The 19,410-nt window shown below is 38.8% G+C and overlaps 1 protein-coding gene across 6 annotated transcripts in view; it reads right to left on the reverse strand.

The window, feature by feature from the left end:
- The window catches only part of LOC132811374 (band 4.1-like protein 3), a 183,035-nt gene that overhangs the window by 21,522 nt on the left and 142,103 nt on the right, over nucleotides 1-19,410 (reverse strand). For 2 of the 6 annotated variants that reach the window (XM_060822805.1, XM_060822810.1), the window contains exons 13-16: nucleotides 11,243-11,308; nucleotides 7,730-7,918; nucleotides 7,308-7,412; nucleotides 1,476-1,580 (exon numbers count right to left, since the gene is read on the reverse strand). In XM_060822805.1, coding sequence (XP_060678788.1) covers nucleotides 1,476-1,580; nucleotides 7,308-7,412; nucleotides 7,730-7,918; nucleotides 11,243-11,308 — 465 coding nt within the window. Of the gene's footprint in view, nucleotides 1-1,475; nucleotides 1,581-7,307; nucleotides 7,416-7,729; nucleotides 7,919-11,242; nucleotides 11,309-19,410 lie in introns of all 6 variants that reach the window. The other 4 variants (XM_060822804.1, XM_060822809.1, XM_060822808.1 and 1 more) reach the window with 3 other exon arrangements.

A 19,410-nucleotide genomic window follows, 5' to 3' on the forward strand; every position in this document is an offset into this window, starting at 1 on the left:
TATTCCAAAAGAGGCCTTACCAATACCCCATATCCAACCAATTCCAACATCTGTTATTGTCCAGCTGGATGGTCTTCATCCAGTTCCTGTCTTTTTAGCACACTCAACATTGCAAATGCTCAAGTCCTTTATCTTCAGCTCTATCACAAAATCTGTATAATTTGATTTCCATTTATCATCACTTCCTCAGGTTGTAGTGTATTCATAACCTCAGTACCTTCCTTGATCCTAATATCAGACCCTCTCCATCACAGAGATTGCTTACTTCCATCTCTATAACAATACCCAACAATAGGCTCAATTGTGTACTTGCATGTTTTCACCTCTAGAATCAGTTTTTTTTTCTATGTTTTCCTAACTGGTGACCTATCAATCATCATCTAAATTTCAACTCTCACAAAACTTTGCCAAACTTAAACTACCTTTAACTGTGTCTCATTCACCTTCAAGGTAAAATAAATCATTCATGTGTTTAGGTCCAGACATGCCCCTAAACTCTGTAACCTTGCCCATCAATAACAAAATTCCCCAAATTCTTCATCTCCAATTGGAGAATTTGCAATTCCTTCCCTCTTCTTCAATGGTCCATGAATTCAGCTGAGGTACTAAATTGTGCAATTCCTTTCCTGAACATTTTCTTCTGTCTCTCCTTTAAAAACCTCCTGAAGGATCCTCTCATGGACTCATCATTTGGTTAACTCTCCACTATCTCCTTTCTAAGGCTGATCATCCATATTTTGATTGCAGCTGTATAGAATGCGCTGGATACTTTAGCAATGCCAAAAACGTTATATGAATGCAAACTGTTGTTTGGTACTACTATGTCACTGTTATCACATATGTGAACAAGATTCCATCACACATCACTGCAACAACATTAGTACAAGCCAGCAGCAATGCTGTATTGAAGGAAAGTTCATTTAAACTCAAAATATTTCAAAATGCACTGACTTAGTTTTGCTCCATTAACATCTAACTTTCTTATATAGCTGCACACGTTATATTTATCAATGTGCATTCAATTGCAATGCTCACCTTTAACGAAAAGTCAGATTAGAAAACCTTAAATTCAACTTAGTTGTCAATTAGAGAACTTTATTGTTGTGGTTCTGCTCGCCGAGCTGGAAGTTTTTGCTGCAAACGTTTCGTTCCCTGGCTAGGGAACATCATCAGTGCTATTGGAGCCTCATGTGAAGCGCTGCTTTGATGTTTCTTCCAGTATTTGTATTGGTTTGTTCTTGCCGCTTCCGGGTGTCAGTTTCAGCTGCAGTGATTTGTATGTGGGGTCCAGGTCGATGTGCTCGGCGAGCAGAACCACAACAATGGATACCCGAGCTACAAATCTTCAATCAGATTTTAGAGAACTTTATCTTTGATCACTTTTGAATGTAACATTCAGTTAAAATGTGTATACAAGTAAATATCAACAACTCAAATATCAATGTGTATAAATGAATTAAGAAAAAATAATCAACCTCTGGGGGAGACGAGACTTTTTTGTTGACCACAACTTCTTGAGTCACCAGGGTGCTATGACCAATAGTTGATTCCTTGTCCTCCACCACCTTCTCTTCTCCAGCCTGATGAATCGAGTGTGAAAATACTCATGTCAATTAAAATGAAACATTACAGCTTATCAACTTTGGTGAAAGCTTAATGTGTACAAGTTACGAAATGCATATGAGTAGCAATTTTCAGAATGTACATTCCAGCCACAGGACCTAACCTGCCACATGTTTATACTGAGAAATTGTGCCCATGCTCCCTAAATGTTTTCATTCATGGGTAGAAAAATTTCTCATGACTTTTAGTACAATTTCCCAGAATGCACTCTGGCTTGTGAGGCTTCACACTGGGATCATACATTCTGAAAATTACTCCTAAATTACAACCAACAGCCATTTTCACAAAAAAACAATTAAAATGAAATGGAAAGGAATCAGCAAAAATCTAACCAGCTCACAAATGACAATTTTCAGATGAAATATCTTTTAAAATGCCTATTTCTGCACAATATTTTGCAATGATCTTGAGATACATACATAAAATATTACAGCAATACCAAGTTGCTAAGCTATATTATTTGCGAAAAAGTGAGTAAACTGTTAGCACATATAACAATTAAATATAAAACTAGAAGTACAATTGTAACCTTGTAGATGCAAACAGTACGGAAACAGACCATTCTGTCCAGTTCGTCCACATCAACTAAGTTTCCCAAAATAAACTAGTCCCATTTGCCTGCATTTGGCCCATAATGTTCCATTAATGGTATTGGTTCAAATGTCAACGAGATGTTGGAAGCATACACTTGATCTACTATCCATTAGATAGGAAAGTCGACATTTGGAATGGGCTACTTTGAGAGTTTGAACTATAAGTGAAGTAAAGGAAGATGGCATAATGACAAGCCCTTGGTAAACATGGGGATAGTATTGTTTTCTGGGTACCTCAGGTGAATTAGTGAACATTAAGGTTGAGTGGGTGTGGTCAGTTTCCCATAGGGAATAAAAAAGATGGTTGGGTAAACTGGCAGTGATCCATTTACCATAATGAGATGTGAAACAAAACTCCAGTCATGACCGTCTAAGGATTTGGAGTGAGAACCTGAGGTACATTTATAAAATTTCTGGTAAATAAGAATAAAAAGATTTTGGGTAAAATTACAAAGCAAGGCTGGATCCTTCATGGACATTGGATAAGCATACAGAATGACGGGCAAATCAGACAGACAGAGATGTTATGTTAGTGTCACCGTAATACCGGCCAATCAGGAAATTCTGAGCAAGATAGGCCCGACTTGGAAAAGGCAAAATTGTTCAAGGAACAAGTAATGTTTTGACCAAGGCTCACCCATCTTCACCAAAAGCTAGTGAAATGAGTTAAGAACTAAGCTGAGAGAGTAGGAGATGATGGGTTAGGAAAGGAGCAAGACAGGTCACAGGACATAATGAGAGTGAGATAGACAGGTTATGGTGAAGAAGCCGCCTGACATGCCAACAATCAGTCTGAGTTGCAGGGGCCATATAAAGTAGAATGATGAGTGATATCTCCATTATGATGGGAGACATTATAAGTCTCCATTGCAAATGACTGTGCCTCCTGGGAGGCCAAAGAAAATATAGGACAGTGACTCGTTGCCACTGAAACTGAATGAGCATTTACACCTAAATAGATTTGAGGGGGGGGGGGGCATAATACACAGATTAAAATATCTGAGGCCATCATTAATACAACTGACTTTCAGTGCAAAGCAAGGGCATGTGGCTTGTTCACTCACAATCTTTAAGATAACACTAGGCCTAATATTGAGGATAAACGATTTGGAACTGCAGCCCAGCAAACACATCAGACTAGTGAAAAAAACTAGATGTTTTGAGTTGCAGACGAATAACAGGAACTGTTAGTTGTATGCCCTTTAAGGGGGAGAGTGGAAAGTACGAGTGAGCCACCGATAGTTGTGCCACTAGAACATGGCAATGGAATCTACTGAGTGAGATTTAAATTTGAATTGCTAGAAGTGGAGAAGGATGAGCTGGTGTATGTGGTAGGATCCTGGAAGTATACAGCTCCAAGTTTGAAGGGCATCCTTTTGATGACAGGGGTGTTGTACTGAATCACAACATGGCTCCTGCAATCCACCAAATACTATCAGTAAAGATGATGCCATCATGGCAGAAGTCAGTCCTCTAGAAAGGGCCTTGAAGGCAGTCTAAACTTCCCCTACACAGTATATATCCCATTGCAGTGTATCTGTGTGAGTGTGTAATGGGTTTTATGTCTGTGAGAGGGTGCGAATGTGGGGATGGGGGTGTATGTGAGCATATGAGAAAGAGCTTGTGTGTCAGCTTCTGTATCAACTTGGCTATCAGCCTCTGCTCGGCCAAGAATATGGCGAAGTTCCGATGTGCCACAGCGAGGAACTGTAATGACCTCCTTAGCAGATAGGCATGAACAGCAACCAACAGGGTACCCTTCGTTGTCCAGTACTTCCTGGGAGCCGAAAAACTACACCACGTTCTTCGCACCCTCACAGCACCAGGAACCAGGGTTCAATTACCGCTTTGGGTGACTGTCTATGTGGAGTTTGCACGTTCTCCCAGTGTCTGCGTGGGCTTCTTCTGGGTGCTCCAGATTCCTCCCACAATCCAAAGATGTGCAGGTCATGTGAATTGGCCATGGTAAATTGCCCATAGTGCTAGGTGCATTAGTCAGCGGTAAATATGGGGACTGGGTCTGGGTGGGTTAACCTTCAGAGGGTTGGTGTGGACTTGTTGGCCTGAAGGGCCTGTTTCCATACTATAGGGAATTTAATCTAATCTAAAAAAGCCTGCAACACATTATTGATGAGGAAGAGCCCACCTCGCCAAAACCTTCCCCATGCCTCCACCTCTCACCTTTAAACAACAGCCAAACCTTAAATAGATAATTGTTCACAGCAAACTGCCCAGCCTTCAGGACAACACCATAGAACCCTGTCACGGCAGACGCTGCAAGACGTGTCAGAGTGTCAACCCAGATACCGCCAATACGCATGGTGACACCACCCACTCATGTGACTCTGCTAACGTTGTCTATCTCATACGCTGCAGGCAAGGATGCCCTGAGGCATGGCCCATTGGCGAGACTTAGCAGAGACTACGGCAACAGATGGATGGACACCACACAACAATCAACAGACAGGAATGTTCCCTCCCAATCGGGGAACACCTCAGTGGTCCGGGACATTTGGCCTTAGACCTTTGGGTGACCATCATCCAAGCAGACTTTGGGACAGGCAACAATGAAAAGTGGCCGAGCAGAGGCTGATAACCAAGTTGATACTTATGGGGATGGCCTCAACCGGAATCTTGGGTTCATGTCAAACTACAGGTAGCCCCACTACACTATGCATTCACTCTCACACACGCATGCACCCTCTCACAGATGTATACACTCACACACAGACACACTTTCTCTCACAGACACACACACACCTGGTCTCCCCTGTACGCGTACACCTATATGTTTGTGGGGTGAATTTGTACTCGCAGAATTACACTTTATTTTGCTCAAATGTGGCATAAATCCACGCAAGATTCTGTAACTCCCACTTTGGAAATAAAATCAGTCTGACCTAACATTAGGACACAGACAGACTTTAACTTCACACCTTCAATGCATTATCTGAGCTGAGATGACACCTACTGTTAAAAGCTGTCCTGAGAACGTAACTTTAAATAAGTTCTGTGATTTACATATGAAAGAACAGAAACTAATATGGTCATTCTAAAAGATGACTGACTGAAGCTAAATTTGTTTAATATTATGTTCCATGACACTGCAATCCTGTTGCTATAAATTCTTTTGTCATATGATTCTACTCCACAACCACTAAATGAAGAAGCAGTGCTTCGAAAGCTATTGATTCCAAATAAACCCATGGACTATAACCTAGCGTTGTGTGATTTTTTTTTTAAAACTTTGCCCACCACAGGCCAGCACCAGCGCCTCCAAATCATAATTAAAGGAGTTGAGACAGGAGTGATATTTCTCTGGGATTTAAGTACAACATTCACTCCCTTCGCCACTGACACACCATACAGCAATTCACAAAGCCTTTTCCAACAGCACCTTAAAACAACTGAGATCTCTATCACTTCGAGGGACAAGATCAACAGATACATGGGATCACTACCACCTTTATGTACCCTTCCAAGCCATACACCACACTGACTTGGAACAGTATCAATATACTTTCGTGCCACTGTGTCAAAAACCTGAAACTCTTTTCCAAACATCACTGTAGCTGCACCTACATCCCAAAAAGTGGAGTGATTTAAGAAGGCAGTCACCATTATCTTCTCCAGGCCAATAGGAATGGCAATAAACAATGTCCTCATCTATGATGCTTACATTCCTTGAACTTCATGAGAAATATTGCGGGGAAACAAGTTGAAACTTTGTTTTGCAGCTTGTGTCAAGATTTTCCAAATATTTATGGCTTGGTTTTGTTTTTATTTTTTGTGTACTAAACTTCTGTTCTTCTTTTAAAGATCATTTTCAATCTGGCGTGAATATGTTTCTGTGACAAACCAGCACATTAACCAAATACAGTTTATTGAGCCAGGTTTCATTCTGATATGTCTAGTATGGGATCCAATAACAATAATATCTAACTTGTACTAATTTTTAAGCATAATTGAACTGATTAAATCTCTTAATAAATACAAATTTACCTATACAAGTTGGTCAAAGGAACTAGGCAAGAAAATTGGTAAAAAGAAAGCACCTACATTGTAGGATGGTCTGTTTTCTTGACTCTGCACTAAAAATTGTCAAACTTTTAGCATCTATACTGAGGTGGACTGACACGCTATGTTTCCTATATTTTCCCTTTTGGCTATGAGATGTGGAGATTAATGGCAAGGCCAGCATTAGTTATCATTATCCAATTTCACTTGAATGGAGTGGTTTGCTCAGCTATGTCAGAATCAACCGCATGGCTGTGGGTCTAGAATCTAATGTATGCCAGACCAGGTAAGGATGGCAGATATTCTTTCCTAAAGGATACAAACGTATTAGATTTTTTTCCCAAACATAGACATGGTTAGTTTTATGGCATCAGACTGGCTTTCAATTCCGGATGTATTACACAATTTAAATTTCACTAGTTGCTATGAGATTCAAACCAGAGTATTAGGATTGTATTCGTCTGGACTTCCAAGATTACTAATAAAGTGACATTCCCACTACCTCGCTACCCCTTCATTATTAAACAGTGCACTGTACTGTTTGATTAATTAATTCATTAGTATCTTGGTCGATAAATAAAAATCAATTCAGTGAATGCAGTGTCAACATTTTCAGGGATGTGCTTCAAACCAAGTCAGACCATGAAGCAGAATAACCCTCAATTTACAACATTGTGTGTTTAACTTTATATTTTAGTGGCAGGACAAGCAAAATACCTGACATCTTTCACAAAATGCAGAATTTCCTATTATGCAAATAGTTTGTTTCTTGAAACATTTTTTTTTAAAAACTGACATTTAATCGGAAATGCTCAATTTAGTCACAAGCATCCATATTTAACAAAAGGGTAATGTACTCAAATTGTCATAAAATATACATAATATCTACAGTGTAAAATATAGCTAAAAGTCCACTCTAACATTGCAACAAACTATCAAAGATAAGCACCAGATGTTTACTAGTGAATCCTGATTGAATTTCCATGATATTTACAATATCTGAATGTGTAAAAGGAAATATGTGAGTAACAGATGCACTATAGTAACAATAGTAAGACATATCAATTTCAATACCTTAACTAATTTTTCATCATCTTTCGCCACAGAAGTGTCAGATCCAATAACACCCTGTTCACACACAGACTTGCTTTGTAGGGTCTCACCAGAATCCTCTTTGGTCTGCTGTCAATGTTAAAATAATTAGTGACAAGTGCATAAAACCATCTTTAAACTGTGTACCTAAAATATAGAACATGATTACAATCCCAATGTTGTTATGGGAAACACGTACCTGTATAAATTTCTCTGCCTTATTTTATACATGATATTTACTACACGGAAAATATTTTATGAACCAAAATTCAACAACCTTATACCATGTTCGTTTTAGCTGCACAAGTATGGAGACATTAATGAACAGGGGTTATTAATACCTCAAAAAGATGCATGTTCATAAAGGAAACAAAGTTTAAAAGTAACACTACAAGATGACTTACCTCCTCAGGCATAAGTGGCTCAATCATAGGCAAATCCTCATTCTTTGAGAAAGATCTAACTGGAGAGGCAGACAACCTTTTTTCCCATTCATCGGGTCCACTCTCAGATGTAGATTCCAGGAATGTTCGTTTCATTTCACTTATGTTGGCATGGTGCTTAACCACATCTTCCTGAGTTTTGTCAAAGTCCTTTCCAATAACAACAAAAAAAATCAAAGGCAAATAACTTTAGCATATCAACTTAATATAACTGTGTTCTTCAAACAAAAACTGCTCTTGGTTTCCTCATTATAGGAGAGTGCTGTGAATGTTTAAATTGAATAGTGATACCACTATTATTCTGCATTTTGAAAAATTTTACAAATAACATTTGAAAACGCATGAAAATTAAGTGTGCCTTTTTATAATAGAAAAAAAAATTGTGCTCATGTTTAAAGTTTCTTGAAAAGAATGGATCAGGCCGAGTGAAAACACCGTATAGCTGGTGCACCGGGGGAAAAGCCCCTTAATTTTGGATTGAATTCCTCACCAATCCTAAATAGGTCACCACCCCAGAATTTTGCTATTCAACTATCTTGATGATGCAGCTGTTCTGCAATGAATATCTGAATCATACAAATCACCAGACTTTGTACGCTGCTTTAGCAAAATTGGTGGTAAGAAGACTGGAATTTATGTCAGCTCCCATGAGTTGGGTAGTGTGTGGAGTACTATACTTGAGCCTGGATTCCTCCTCCAAATCACTGCAAAAGCAAAAGTGGATATCAAATGAGACAAGAGTAGGCCTCAAAGTGCTGTTGACCCTGCTAGACTGCCTTTACTGACACAAAGAATCATGTTAAGTAAACCCAACCATAACATTTTGGCATGGATTTTGCTTTCATTGCCCTTACAGAGAGTGCGGCGATCAAATGAGTTACTGGTGCAGAAAGGCTTTCACACCCCAGGATACCAAAGAAAAACTTTGATAATTTTGTTTATTATTGTATCAATTTACAGTTCAAGTTTAATATCACTGTAACAATAATGAATGAATCTTTCTGATGGGTTAACTGATACACTAGTTGGATTTAAACATAATAGCTTCTCCATGAAATTTGCTCATAAAAATGCATCTTCATTCATTATTTCAATTTTAACGTGCTATCGCATCTAAAGTAAACACATTCCCTATAATTTGGAACACACAATACTACATGCTCTCGCTAACTACACATTGTTCTGGCTTGACCCATTTAAGCAGCATTGCTCTTCTTTGGAACCAAAATTCTTCTAATGCTCTAGGATCATTCTTGAATATGAAAAAAACCTTTCACTCCTCTGCATTCCTTCCACCCTGAAATCCAAGTCTTAAAAGTAGAGAGTTGCTCGACTCCTTTGGATTCACTCAGCCACCTTTGCCTCTCCTTCTAGTCAAAACGCATTCCCTCAAATGTTGCAGCTTTCTCCCTGTCCTTTGTAGATTAATTTCTTCACGGATGTCCACCCTTGGCTCCCTTACCACCGCCCAACTAATTCCTCATTGCGTTCCCTTTGTGAGTCTGTTATTATTCGTGTAAATTGCAACTGTGCTTCAAACATTTTTCTCAATCGTATAAAGCTAGTATGACATTTTTTTTAAAAAAAGTCCCCTTGAATTTCTCTACCCTTAAAGAAAAAATGTCAGGTTAGGTACAGCATTGGATTCTACATTATAATCACCATACAATTTATTGATTTTTTTTGCAGCAGTCCTTCCAACCCTGTCTCCAGCTAACCACAGTACTGAGATTACAAATCACAGTCACTAACCAAAGCTGTAAGATTGAATCTGGTTTACTATTCCTTGATCTTTTTGTCATCTCTACAAAGCTACTGAAGAATATTTCACATTATGCTGCTTGGATTGCATCATATTTGTTTTCTAATCATAGACTGCCCACCCCAGCAACATCCTGTGAAAGCACAGGGTAAATCACATGTGTGCAAATGGCAGTCGTCATTACTTCTCTGTCACCAGCATTGACTCTCAAACCTGAACTCTCTGCCCGATCTCAAGGATGAAGGTGAGTTAGGGAATCACAGTTAAATGGTAACAACCTCCAGTTTAATTGTGCAAAAAACTTTGTATTCCTCGCCCAACAGCATCTATGTGTCTTCTAGCATGGATTTCATCAAGGACCTTGGCTGTTTCTTTTGGTTAAACCCAATGTACAAAACCAAAATGACCTTCCAGCCCCATTATTTGATCTAACATTAAATTATACTTTTACAACATTTTGCACATGCATTGTTACAGACAGACCTCATCTCCTCCATTTCTGAATGACCTAAACTCACTTTCAGTAAATCAAGAATCCACATCTCATATTCTCTCCATGACATACACCCCACTTGCAGTTTTCACAGATTAAGAATCTAAAACTCTATGGGTCTGAATCTTTCTCTCATGCCTATCATCCAACACCCAATTCCATATTGTTGCAAAGAAACAATTTCAAGGGCTTTATTCATTTCCAAATGTCATGTTCTATCCTATTAGAATTCTTTTCTCCAGCCTAATATTTTAGTTTGCTCCCTTTTTCCTTCTGACCACAGATTTCAGCTCGACTTTTGCCTCTCTGTTCTGACATTAGATGGTGCTACTCACTTGGCACTCATCACTTTTCTTCCAAAAACAACTTGCATTGCTACCTCTCTCCCTCCCTCATGGGAAGTCAGCTCCTCATTTCCCACTGTCCCAGAAGTTCTATGCCAGCTGCTTGTTTTAGATATTTGGTAAAGTGGGTGTGAAATGATGAAATTGTTGGTTTTGTTACACCTTCCTTTAATTTACTTTTTCTCCCATTAAAAATCAGGATGACGTGTCAATTTTTAAAAAAATTAATGAGGTCATCTGGAAATTATTTTTGAACACCTTTGCATAAATGCTTTCTATGGCAGAAAGATTAACAAGATAACACCAGTATATTCTGACAATAGTGCAACCAATCATTTATTGTTTGGTAACATTGTTAGAAACTATTATAATGATATTGGAAAAAGATTACATCTTGCTAAAGTGAACAACATCAAAACATTTTGATGCAAATATCTGAAATTCAAAATTTAGTGGAGACAGAAAATTGCCTCTGTATTTTTTTTTCAATAAAACGGGCTCTTTTCTGTCAAAATTTGCCAAAATAGATAATTTATCAAACTGATAACCAGAAATAGAGCAAACAAAATAAACCTGGCAATAAATCTGGTATATGGTTCACCAGTACTTTTAGAAAGACCAGTACTGACAATGTTAAACATTAAAAATAATAAAAAAAGGTATTAATTTACACAATTTTGATTTTCACTTTCATTGTGCACAGTATTTGAAGATATGTGAATTATCTTTGAGTGTCATGTTAATGTTGCTAGTCCAGGATTGTGCAACACATGCATTATACACACAGCACTCCACATCAAAAGGGTTGATCACTAGCTATGCAGATCACCAGCGTGCACAAAAACTAGTATTGCACAACTTAAACAGATACAAACCTCTAACATAAGGTTACTATGTTTCACATACACATTTTCACCTTTGACTCGCTTTACAAGACTATTCTGTAAAAAAAGCAAAATTAAAATGGAAACAATGATGGAATACAGGACATAAAATTAAGTATTGGAATAAAGCACAGGCAAAGGAAAAAGATGAGCAAATGATGCAAGTTAAAAAGCAAGGAGCAGGAGCAGGAAATCTACCACAGAAAGTGAAGAGTACCAGAAATGAATAATTTACACTGGTGGACTACTCTACAATCTAGTCATTGACATAAAGATCTCTTCCTTGTACCTGCGTCTTCGATTCCGTTTCATCCTCTTGATCAGACTGATGGCATAAAGAAGGATTTGAAAGTCAAAGCTTTAACAACATCTAATCACTGACACACTATGTCAATGTACAATTCAGTCACAAGAAACCCATACTACCTGAACCAAAGTTACTGCTGCATTAATTTGGAATCTACTGAATGTGATCAGGATACAAGGAAAGGAGTGAGGAAATATATAGGGTTCAATAAATCCCTGAAAATGACCAAACTGCTTGCGATTGAATATAAAATCTCCTTAAAGCTCACAAACAGCTTTATGGGAGTGAGGAGGACGACGTGCCATTTGGTTATTTCCCTCTTTAAAGTGGTTTAGGATTATTCTCTACCATTCACAACATAGAATTAATTCCTCTTTACAGAATAAAAAGAAAACCAAACCACTTCATTACAAGAACACCAGTTGCAGTAGGTGCTCTTTATTCTAAAACTGTACATGTGACTGTTCTTGTGCGTACATTTGTAGGCAAACATTATAGATATTTGGATCAAAACACATGAGCAAGATAATCTTTGACAGAAGTTAAGTGTATAAACAATTAATTATGTCAGTTCTGCCAGTTTTCCATTTTTAATATCATACATTTTCAGGCATGTTCTCAAATGTGACCATCATTGAAGTGAATATTATGTAAATTTTCTTTTTGCTTTGTCATTTGAATTGCATGAAACCTTTGGTCACAGTATGCTGAGTGACTGACTAAACAGACTGTTCCACAAGTAAATCACACAAAGTGGTATAAGAACCACATCAGTTGAATACATCCTTTAAACAATGTGAAACAAAATATTTTGTTAAGCTAAAATATTGCAGCTGTTATGTGAACTGAAGTAATATGAACTGCAATTAATTTTAAATAAAGCTTTTGAGAAAAATAATAATAGCATTGTTCAAGCTGAAACGTCATGTTTCTTGTAATTAACCACCTGTCAATTTCAGCAATTTAATACCCTCCAGTAGTGGGTCTCTACACATTCAGGTTAGCAGAGAGCTGGACCATTGTGTTTCATTGCTCTACTGTTTTTGCCAAAGTAGGTTTAAGTGAGAAACAAAAGAGGAGATGATTGCAGAAAATCAGCAGTAAATATATATCTGTTTAGCTTCATGCCAAGAGGACAGAGCATTTTAGCTTTGGTTAACTTTGTTTAGGTATTAATATAATTGGTTTAGAAAACAACAGCAACAAATGGTCAGGTGCATGAAATAATTAATGTCACAAAGCAGTGAAAATGGGCCATGTCCAGGATACATCATGAAGTGAGTTTTGATACCTGCCAGGTTATCAAGGCATGCAAACATAGGGAGGTAGACTGAAGGACAAATTCTGCATGGTCAGTTCTGTATCAAAATAACTCTCTAGCTCCCATCTGCATTGGTCTTAATTTTAATTTGGGAAAATTTAGTTACTTATTAAAAATCTATATACTGGCTGGGTTTTCACAGTCTCAGACCACAGGGCTGCTCTTCCATTAGAGAGAGAGACAACCGGTGAGGCAAGGAGCGGGGTTGAGAAGGAGAATCCTTCATAGTTACCTCAGCCAGTGTGGAAACTGAACCCACATTGTGGTCATCACTCTGCATTGCAAACCAGCCATCCAGCCAACAGAACTATATTGGCTCATATTCCAGTAACAAATCACACTACAGTTAAACATTGTATAAATGGAGAAATAAGAGCAAACAAAGAAGGTTTTAAATTGCGACTTGCTGATAAAATTTTCATGCAGTGCACTCTCATTGACTTTTTGAACCATTTTATCCTGCTGATCTTGCTTGCCAATTCCCATTTTATCATATAATAAGTGTTCTGTTACTTTGTACTTGGCACTTCTTCACATGAATCTATATACCATCGTGTGGCTACGTTAATGTCAAATTTACAGCTGTACTAATTAAAACTCTCAGACAAACAAGTGAGATTATGAGGGTCATTTCCATTGGAAATGCAAGCTGGTGGAATGTACAAACCTCTGCGGTGGTTTCTCCATCAGCAGGAGCCGTAGTGTCAGTCTGCTCACTGTCAGTCTATTTTGTCAGCAAAATTCCAAGATGTCCAGTAGGAAAGCAGGAATAAAAATACATCAGCCTCATCAAAACAGTGAAGCTTAATTGCAAGGCAGCTTATTCACATGTCTCATTGCATATCAGCTTCAGTGACAAAAAAGGGTTCATTATAAGCATGAAACAAATTAAATGGAACAAGCTCAGAGGATGGTTTTTAAGGCAAAATGAGAAGTGTAATAGCGAGTTACAAGATTGAATGCTTTTTAATAAAAGAAAATCACATTGTTTAAAGGTCTCAGAAATGATATTTCAGTTCCACTTTGACTTACTGAAAGTATGATGATTTTGGGGTCAATTTGTACAGCATCAGTAAATGACTTACACAAACAAATATAGAAACACCGAGCTTCAAAAAAACTAATTTAAACCTATTCCAATTCTGAGACAAGTTGCACAGAATGAGGGTCCCTTTTCTACAGTAAGGCAGAGGTTGATTACCTTGAAGTTATTTCTGTTAATGGCTGGGCAAAGCACACAGAACTAAACTATCAATGATGTATCTCAATCTAACGATGAAAGGCAAAGTGGCCACATGCATGCTACAACCAAATGAGTAGCATTCATAAAAATAAACTGTACATTTATAAAACAATGTACCATGGATATTCAGTTTTATTTGTACAGTTGTATTGTTTTAAGAAAATTGAAGCTTAAGTGGTTATACTCCTGACATTTCACTGCAGAGAAAGATAAAGAGCTGGAAATTGGATTAGATCCAAAATAAGTGGCACTCTCAGATATACATCAGGAGCCAACAGCTACAGACCCTGCTTGGGCATACAGAGGCAGTTTGCTGATTTTGGGAGTTGTGATATGGCAAAGTCCCTCAAGTAGGTTTCAAGAAGTGGGGACAGGAACAGAATAACATCCTGTTCTGGAAGGCCAGAATTGGCTTTCAGAAGTGCTGTGGTGCCCATCCAGCTAAGAGAGCAAACTAAAAAGATGAATTGTTTATTAGTGGCCTTCAGCACTCACTTAAGGACTGCTGATTAAACCCCAGCAAGAACACAAAAAGCTCAGAGGGACGCAGTCAGGACATGTTCCACTCACCTTGAATAATTCACGGTAGGGGATCTTAAAATGGACCTAAGGAACTTGCACATGTTCAGGAGGGGCTGAATGTCTCTTCAAGGTAGCCAGAGAGGCGTGAATATCATCTAGCCGAAACCATATTGAATATATATTATATATAAGGTGGCTGTGGAGTGTAGGTTATAGCTCAGCAAAATGGGACCCTTTTTGTTAACACTGCATGGTGATTCAGTGGAGGTCGCAAATGCCCACCTACATTCTTGAAAGTTCATATAGCATTTTATTTTGAGATACAAAATTGATTTGGTCTGGTTTAAATCAAACATTTTACAATTTTGTAACTAACTATATTAATTTGAAAAAAAAAATGCAACTCATTTACACCAGAAGCAAAAGTTTATTTCAGGAACTATTTTCAGTTGCTGTGACAGTAGCCCGATTTTCAGGCCCTCATGTGTGCCGTTGCTTTCTTTAGGAGTAATTATATAAAGGTCTGCTTGCAGCATTTATGTGAACAGAATAATGTCCAGTAATCCTAACAGCTCAGTTTACAGTTAGACTGTACATGTCTCTGCAGATCTTATTTTTAGGGACTTTTTGTGAAGTCTCAACAAAGACTAAAATAAGAACTCCTTATCAATTATCCAGAAAGTTAATTTGATGGTTTTGGATCCATGTGGTGCTGTCACTGACTTAAATTAAGTACAATATTTTCTTTTTAAAAATGGTGCATTTTCATCTTATCCTCTCATACAATATCTCATGCTTCATAAAAAATAGAAGTACTGCAGATTACACTCTCAAATTCAATGCTTCATTTCCTCTTAGTTTTCTAAATCATTTACTGCAGGAAAGTAATTTTCAGTGATAACTCAGACAAATATTTTCTTCAGCAAAGACCACTTAACAATGTTTACTTAAGAAACACTGACTTATTGGAATTGTGGCCAAGATGCAGCAAAGTACTCGTGTTTCACTGGAAGGGAAAAAAGGTCCAAGGAATATTGAACGTCGATCAAAGGGCTACGGTATCTGACTTTACTAACATTGGTCACAAATTTACGTTTTACAAAGTTTCATCAGCATAGTGAAGCTTTTCCATTTGTCATCTTTTGTGAGAAATTAAGGAGACTGGTCTTAAATATTTGTCTTAATAGATCTTAAGATTTTCAATCCTGAAGCAAAATGATCGTTCTTTCTTCAGTGAACTGCGATAAAATCATACGAAGTAATTTGGCCCATATTCCTGTATTCATGTGTCTAGATAGCTGAAAAATTGGGTACTATTAAGTTCCCTGATAAATTAAGAACGAAAATCAATTTCTGCTCAAAAGATACAGATTAAGTAGACAATATAGTCTAATAGGGGCTTTGAGTCATATACAATTCTGGCTTGTTCCTTCCTTATTGAACAGACATGTAGGTCATGATGCAAACAGACCCTCATTCATTGAACGATCCTTACATGCAGTCTGGACCAGACAATGACTAGTAGTTTAAACTTTTCATATATTTCCAAGATTAATACAAACATGCACATCAATGTATATATACTTCACTACCAGCCAATCCTGGGTGCTCCAGAGGAGAGGTTCTCAACTAGAGGTTTGTGAGAAGGCTTTGCCAAATCAGATATTACAAGAATAAAACCTTTTCAAAAATATGACTCTAAACTGGGTAAATAAAAACTGTTGATTTTTATTAGCACTTGATTCATTGTGAAGAATGAGTGAAATAGGTTTTTTCTTAAAACCCACCTCAAAGAATTTGATTCAATCCTCTCAGTGCCAAGTTGGATTGAGGTGGCGCTACTAGTGCCAATGATATAGGTGGGTAAAGGAGGGGGGACATCCCTGCTTCACTGATTTACCCCTTATCCAGTGGTTAGCAGGTTGTCTTTTTCCAGCAGGTTTCCACCATTTTAAGTTGTAAAGGAGTAAAGCAACAGAGTCACTGAAATTTGATGTGTTTAGGTGCTTCTTGGGTTGAAGACTCAGTGTAATTGACTACTCAGATGACTCCATCTCCTGATCTGCCTGTGGCTTTCTTTTTAACTTATTCAATCACTAGACAAGGGTGTCACTACCCGTCCCTAATTGCCCAGAGGGCAGTTGATGCTGTGGGTCTGGAGTCACATGTAGGCCAGACCAGGCAAGGATGGCAGTTTCCTTCCCTAAAGGACATTAGTGAACCAGATGGGTTTTTCCAACAATTGACAATGGCTTCAGATTTTTACTGAATTCAAACTTCACCATCTGCCATGACAGAATTCGAACCCAGGTCCTGGGTCATTACCTTGGTCTCTGGCTTAGCAGTCCAGCGATAATACCACCAGGCTGTCATCTTACCATGAAGGTGATCAAACTGCCCCACTACAACTGAGAGCTTTTTAAAAAATTAACTCACAGGATGTGGGCAATGCTGTCTAAGGCATCCCTAATTGCTCAGATGGCAGGTAAGAGTAAATCACATTATTGTAGCTCTCAACTCATGTCGTCATCTCCCTCCAAAATAGGTATACCGTTTTGGATACTGTTGGAGGAGATGGCTCACCAGGGGAAGGCAGCAGTAGCCAGGTTCGTGGCACCGTGGCTGGCTCTGCTGTTCAGAAGGGCAGGAAAAAGTGTGGAAGGGCTATAGTCATAGGGGATTCAATTGTAAGGGGAGTAAATAGGCAGTTTTGTGATTGAAAACATGACTGTCAGATGGCGTGTTGCCTCCCAGATGCACGGATCAGGAATGTCTCAGATCAGATGCAGAACAGTCCAAAAAGGGAGGGTGAACAGCAATCTGTCATGGTGCACATAGGTACCAATGATTTAGGTTTTAAAAAAAGGGATGAGGTCCAACAAGCAGAATTTAGGGAGTTAGGAGCCAAGTTAAAAAGTAAGACCTCAGAGGTAGTAATCTAGGGATTGCTAGTCACGTGCTAGTCAGAGTAGAAATGAAAGAATAGGCAGGATGAATGTATGGCTTGAGAGATGGTGTAGGAGGGAGGGATTCAGATTTCTGGAACATTGGGACCAGTTCTGGGAGAGGTGGGACTATTACAAATTGGACGGTCAACACCTGGGCCAGACAGGAGCCAATGTCCTTGGGGGTGCTTTTGCTAACACTGTTAGGGAGGGTTTAAACTGATGTGGCAGGGAGATGGGAACCAAATGAGGAAGTTAGTGGACAGTAAGGAGGTGGTAACTAAAGCCTGTAAGGAACTAGATAATGAAGTCAGAGTGTCTAAGGGGAAGAGTAAGCAGGGATCTGATGATAAACACAAAGGGACTGGTGGTCTGTGGTGCATTTATTTTAATGCAAGAAGTGTAGTAGGCAAGGGAGATAAACTTAGGGCTTGGATTAGTACCTGGACGTATGATGTTATTGCTCTTACTGAGACTTGGTTAGGGGAAGGGCACGATTAGCAACTAAATATCCCAGGATATGGATGCTTCAGACGGAATAGAGAGAGAAGTAGAGGGGGTGGAGGAGTTGCATCATTGGTCAGAGAGGATATCACAACTGTGCTGAAAGACGACCCTATGGAAGACTTGAGCAGTGATGCAATATGGGCAAAGCTTAGAAATAGGAAGGGGGTGGTAACAATGTTGGGGTTGTACTACAAGCCTTCCAACAGCAAGCGTGAAATAGAGTCTACAAATATGTAAACAGATTATGGAAAGATGTCGGAGCAACAGGGTGGTGGTGATAGGAGATTTTAATTTTCCCAAATTGACTGGGATTCACTTAGGTCTAGATGGAGCTGAATTTGTAAGGAAAACCTAAGAGGATTTTCTAGAGCACTATGTAAATAGTCCAACTCAGGAAGGGGCCATACTGGACCTGGTGTTGGACAATGAGCCCAGCCAGGTGGTATAAGTTTGAGTTGGGAATTATTTTGGAAACAGTGATCACAATTCTGTAAGTTTTAGAATACTCGTGGACAAAGATGAGAGTGGTCCTAAAGAAGAATGCTAAATTGGGGGGGGGGGGGGGGGGGAAGGCCAATGATATCAAAATTCTGCAGGAGCTGGGGAATGTAGATTGGGAGCAATTATTTGAAGGTAAATCCACATTTGATATGTGGGAGGCTGTTAAAAAAGAAGAGCGGTTGATTAGAGTGTCAGAGAGACATCTTCCTGTGAACATGAGGGATAGATATGGCAAGGGAACCATGGATGACAGGTGAAATTGTGAGACTAGCTAAGAGATAAAAGGAAGCATACATAAGGTCTAGGCTGATGACAGTCGGAGCTTTGGAAGAATATCGGGAATCATTCTGAAATGAGGAATTAAGAGGCTAAGAGGGGCCATGAAATATTTTAGCAACCAGGGTTAAGGAAAACCCTAAAACCTTTTATCTGTATATAAGAAGCAAGAGGGTAACTAGAGAAAGGGTTGGCCCAATCAAGGACAAAGGAGGAAAGTTATGCATGGAGTCAGAGAAAATGGGCGAGATTCTTAATGAGCGTTTTACAGCAGTATTCACTGAGGAGAGAGACATTGTGGATGTTGAGGTGAGGTATAGATATTTGATTACTCTGGGTCACGTTGGCATAAGGAGGGAGGGAGTTTTGGGTATTCTCAAAGGCATTAAGGTGGGCAAGTTCCCAGGTGTGGATGGGATCTATCCCAGGTTATTGAGGGAAGTAGCTGAAGCCTTAACAGGTATCTTGGCAGCATCCTTCAACACAGGTGAGGTCCCAGAGGACTGGGAAATTGCTAATATTGTCCTTTTGTTTAAG

Source organism: Hemiscyllium ocellatum, chromosome 4 (genome assembly GCF_020745735.1).
Source record: "Hemiscyllium ocellatum isolate sHemOce1 chromosome 4, sHemOce1.pat.X.cur, whole genome shotgun sequence".
Lineage (NCBI taxonomy): Eukaryota > Metazoa > Chordata > Chondrichthyes > Orectolobiformes > Hemiscylliidae > Hemiscyllium > Hemiscyllium ocellatum.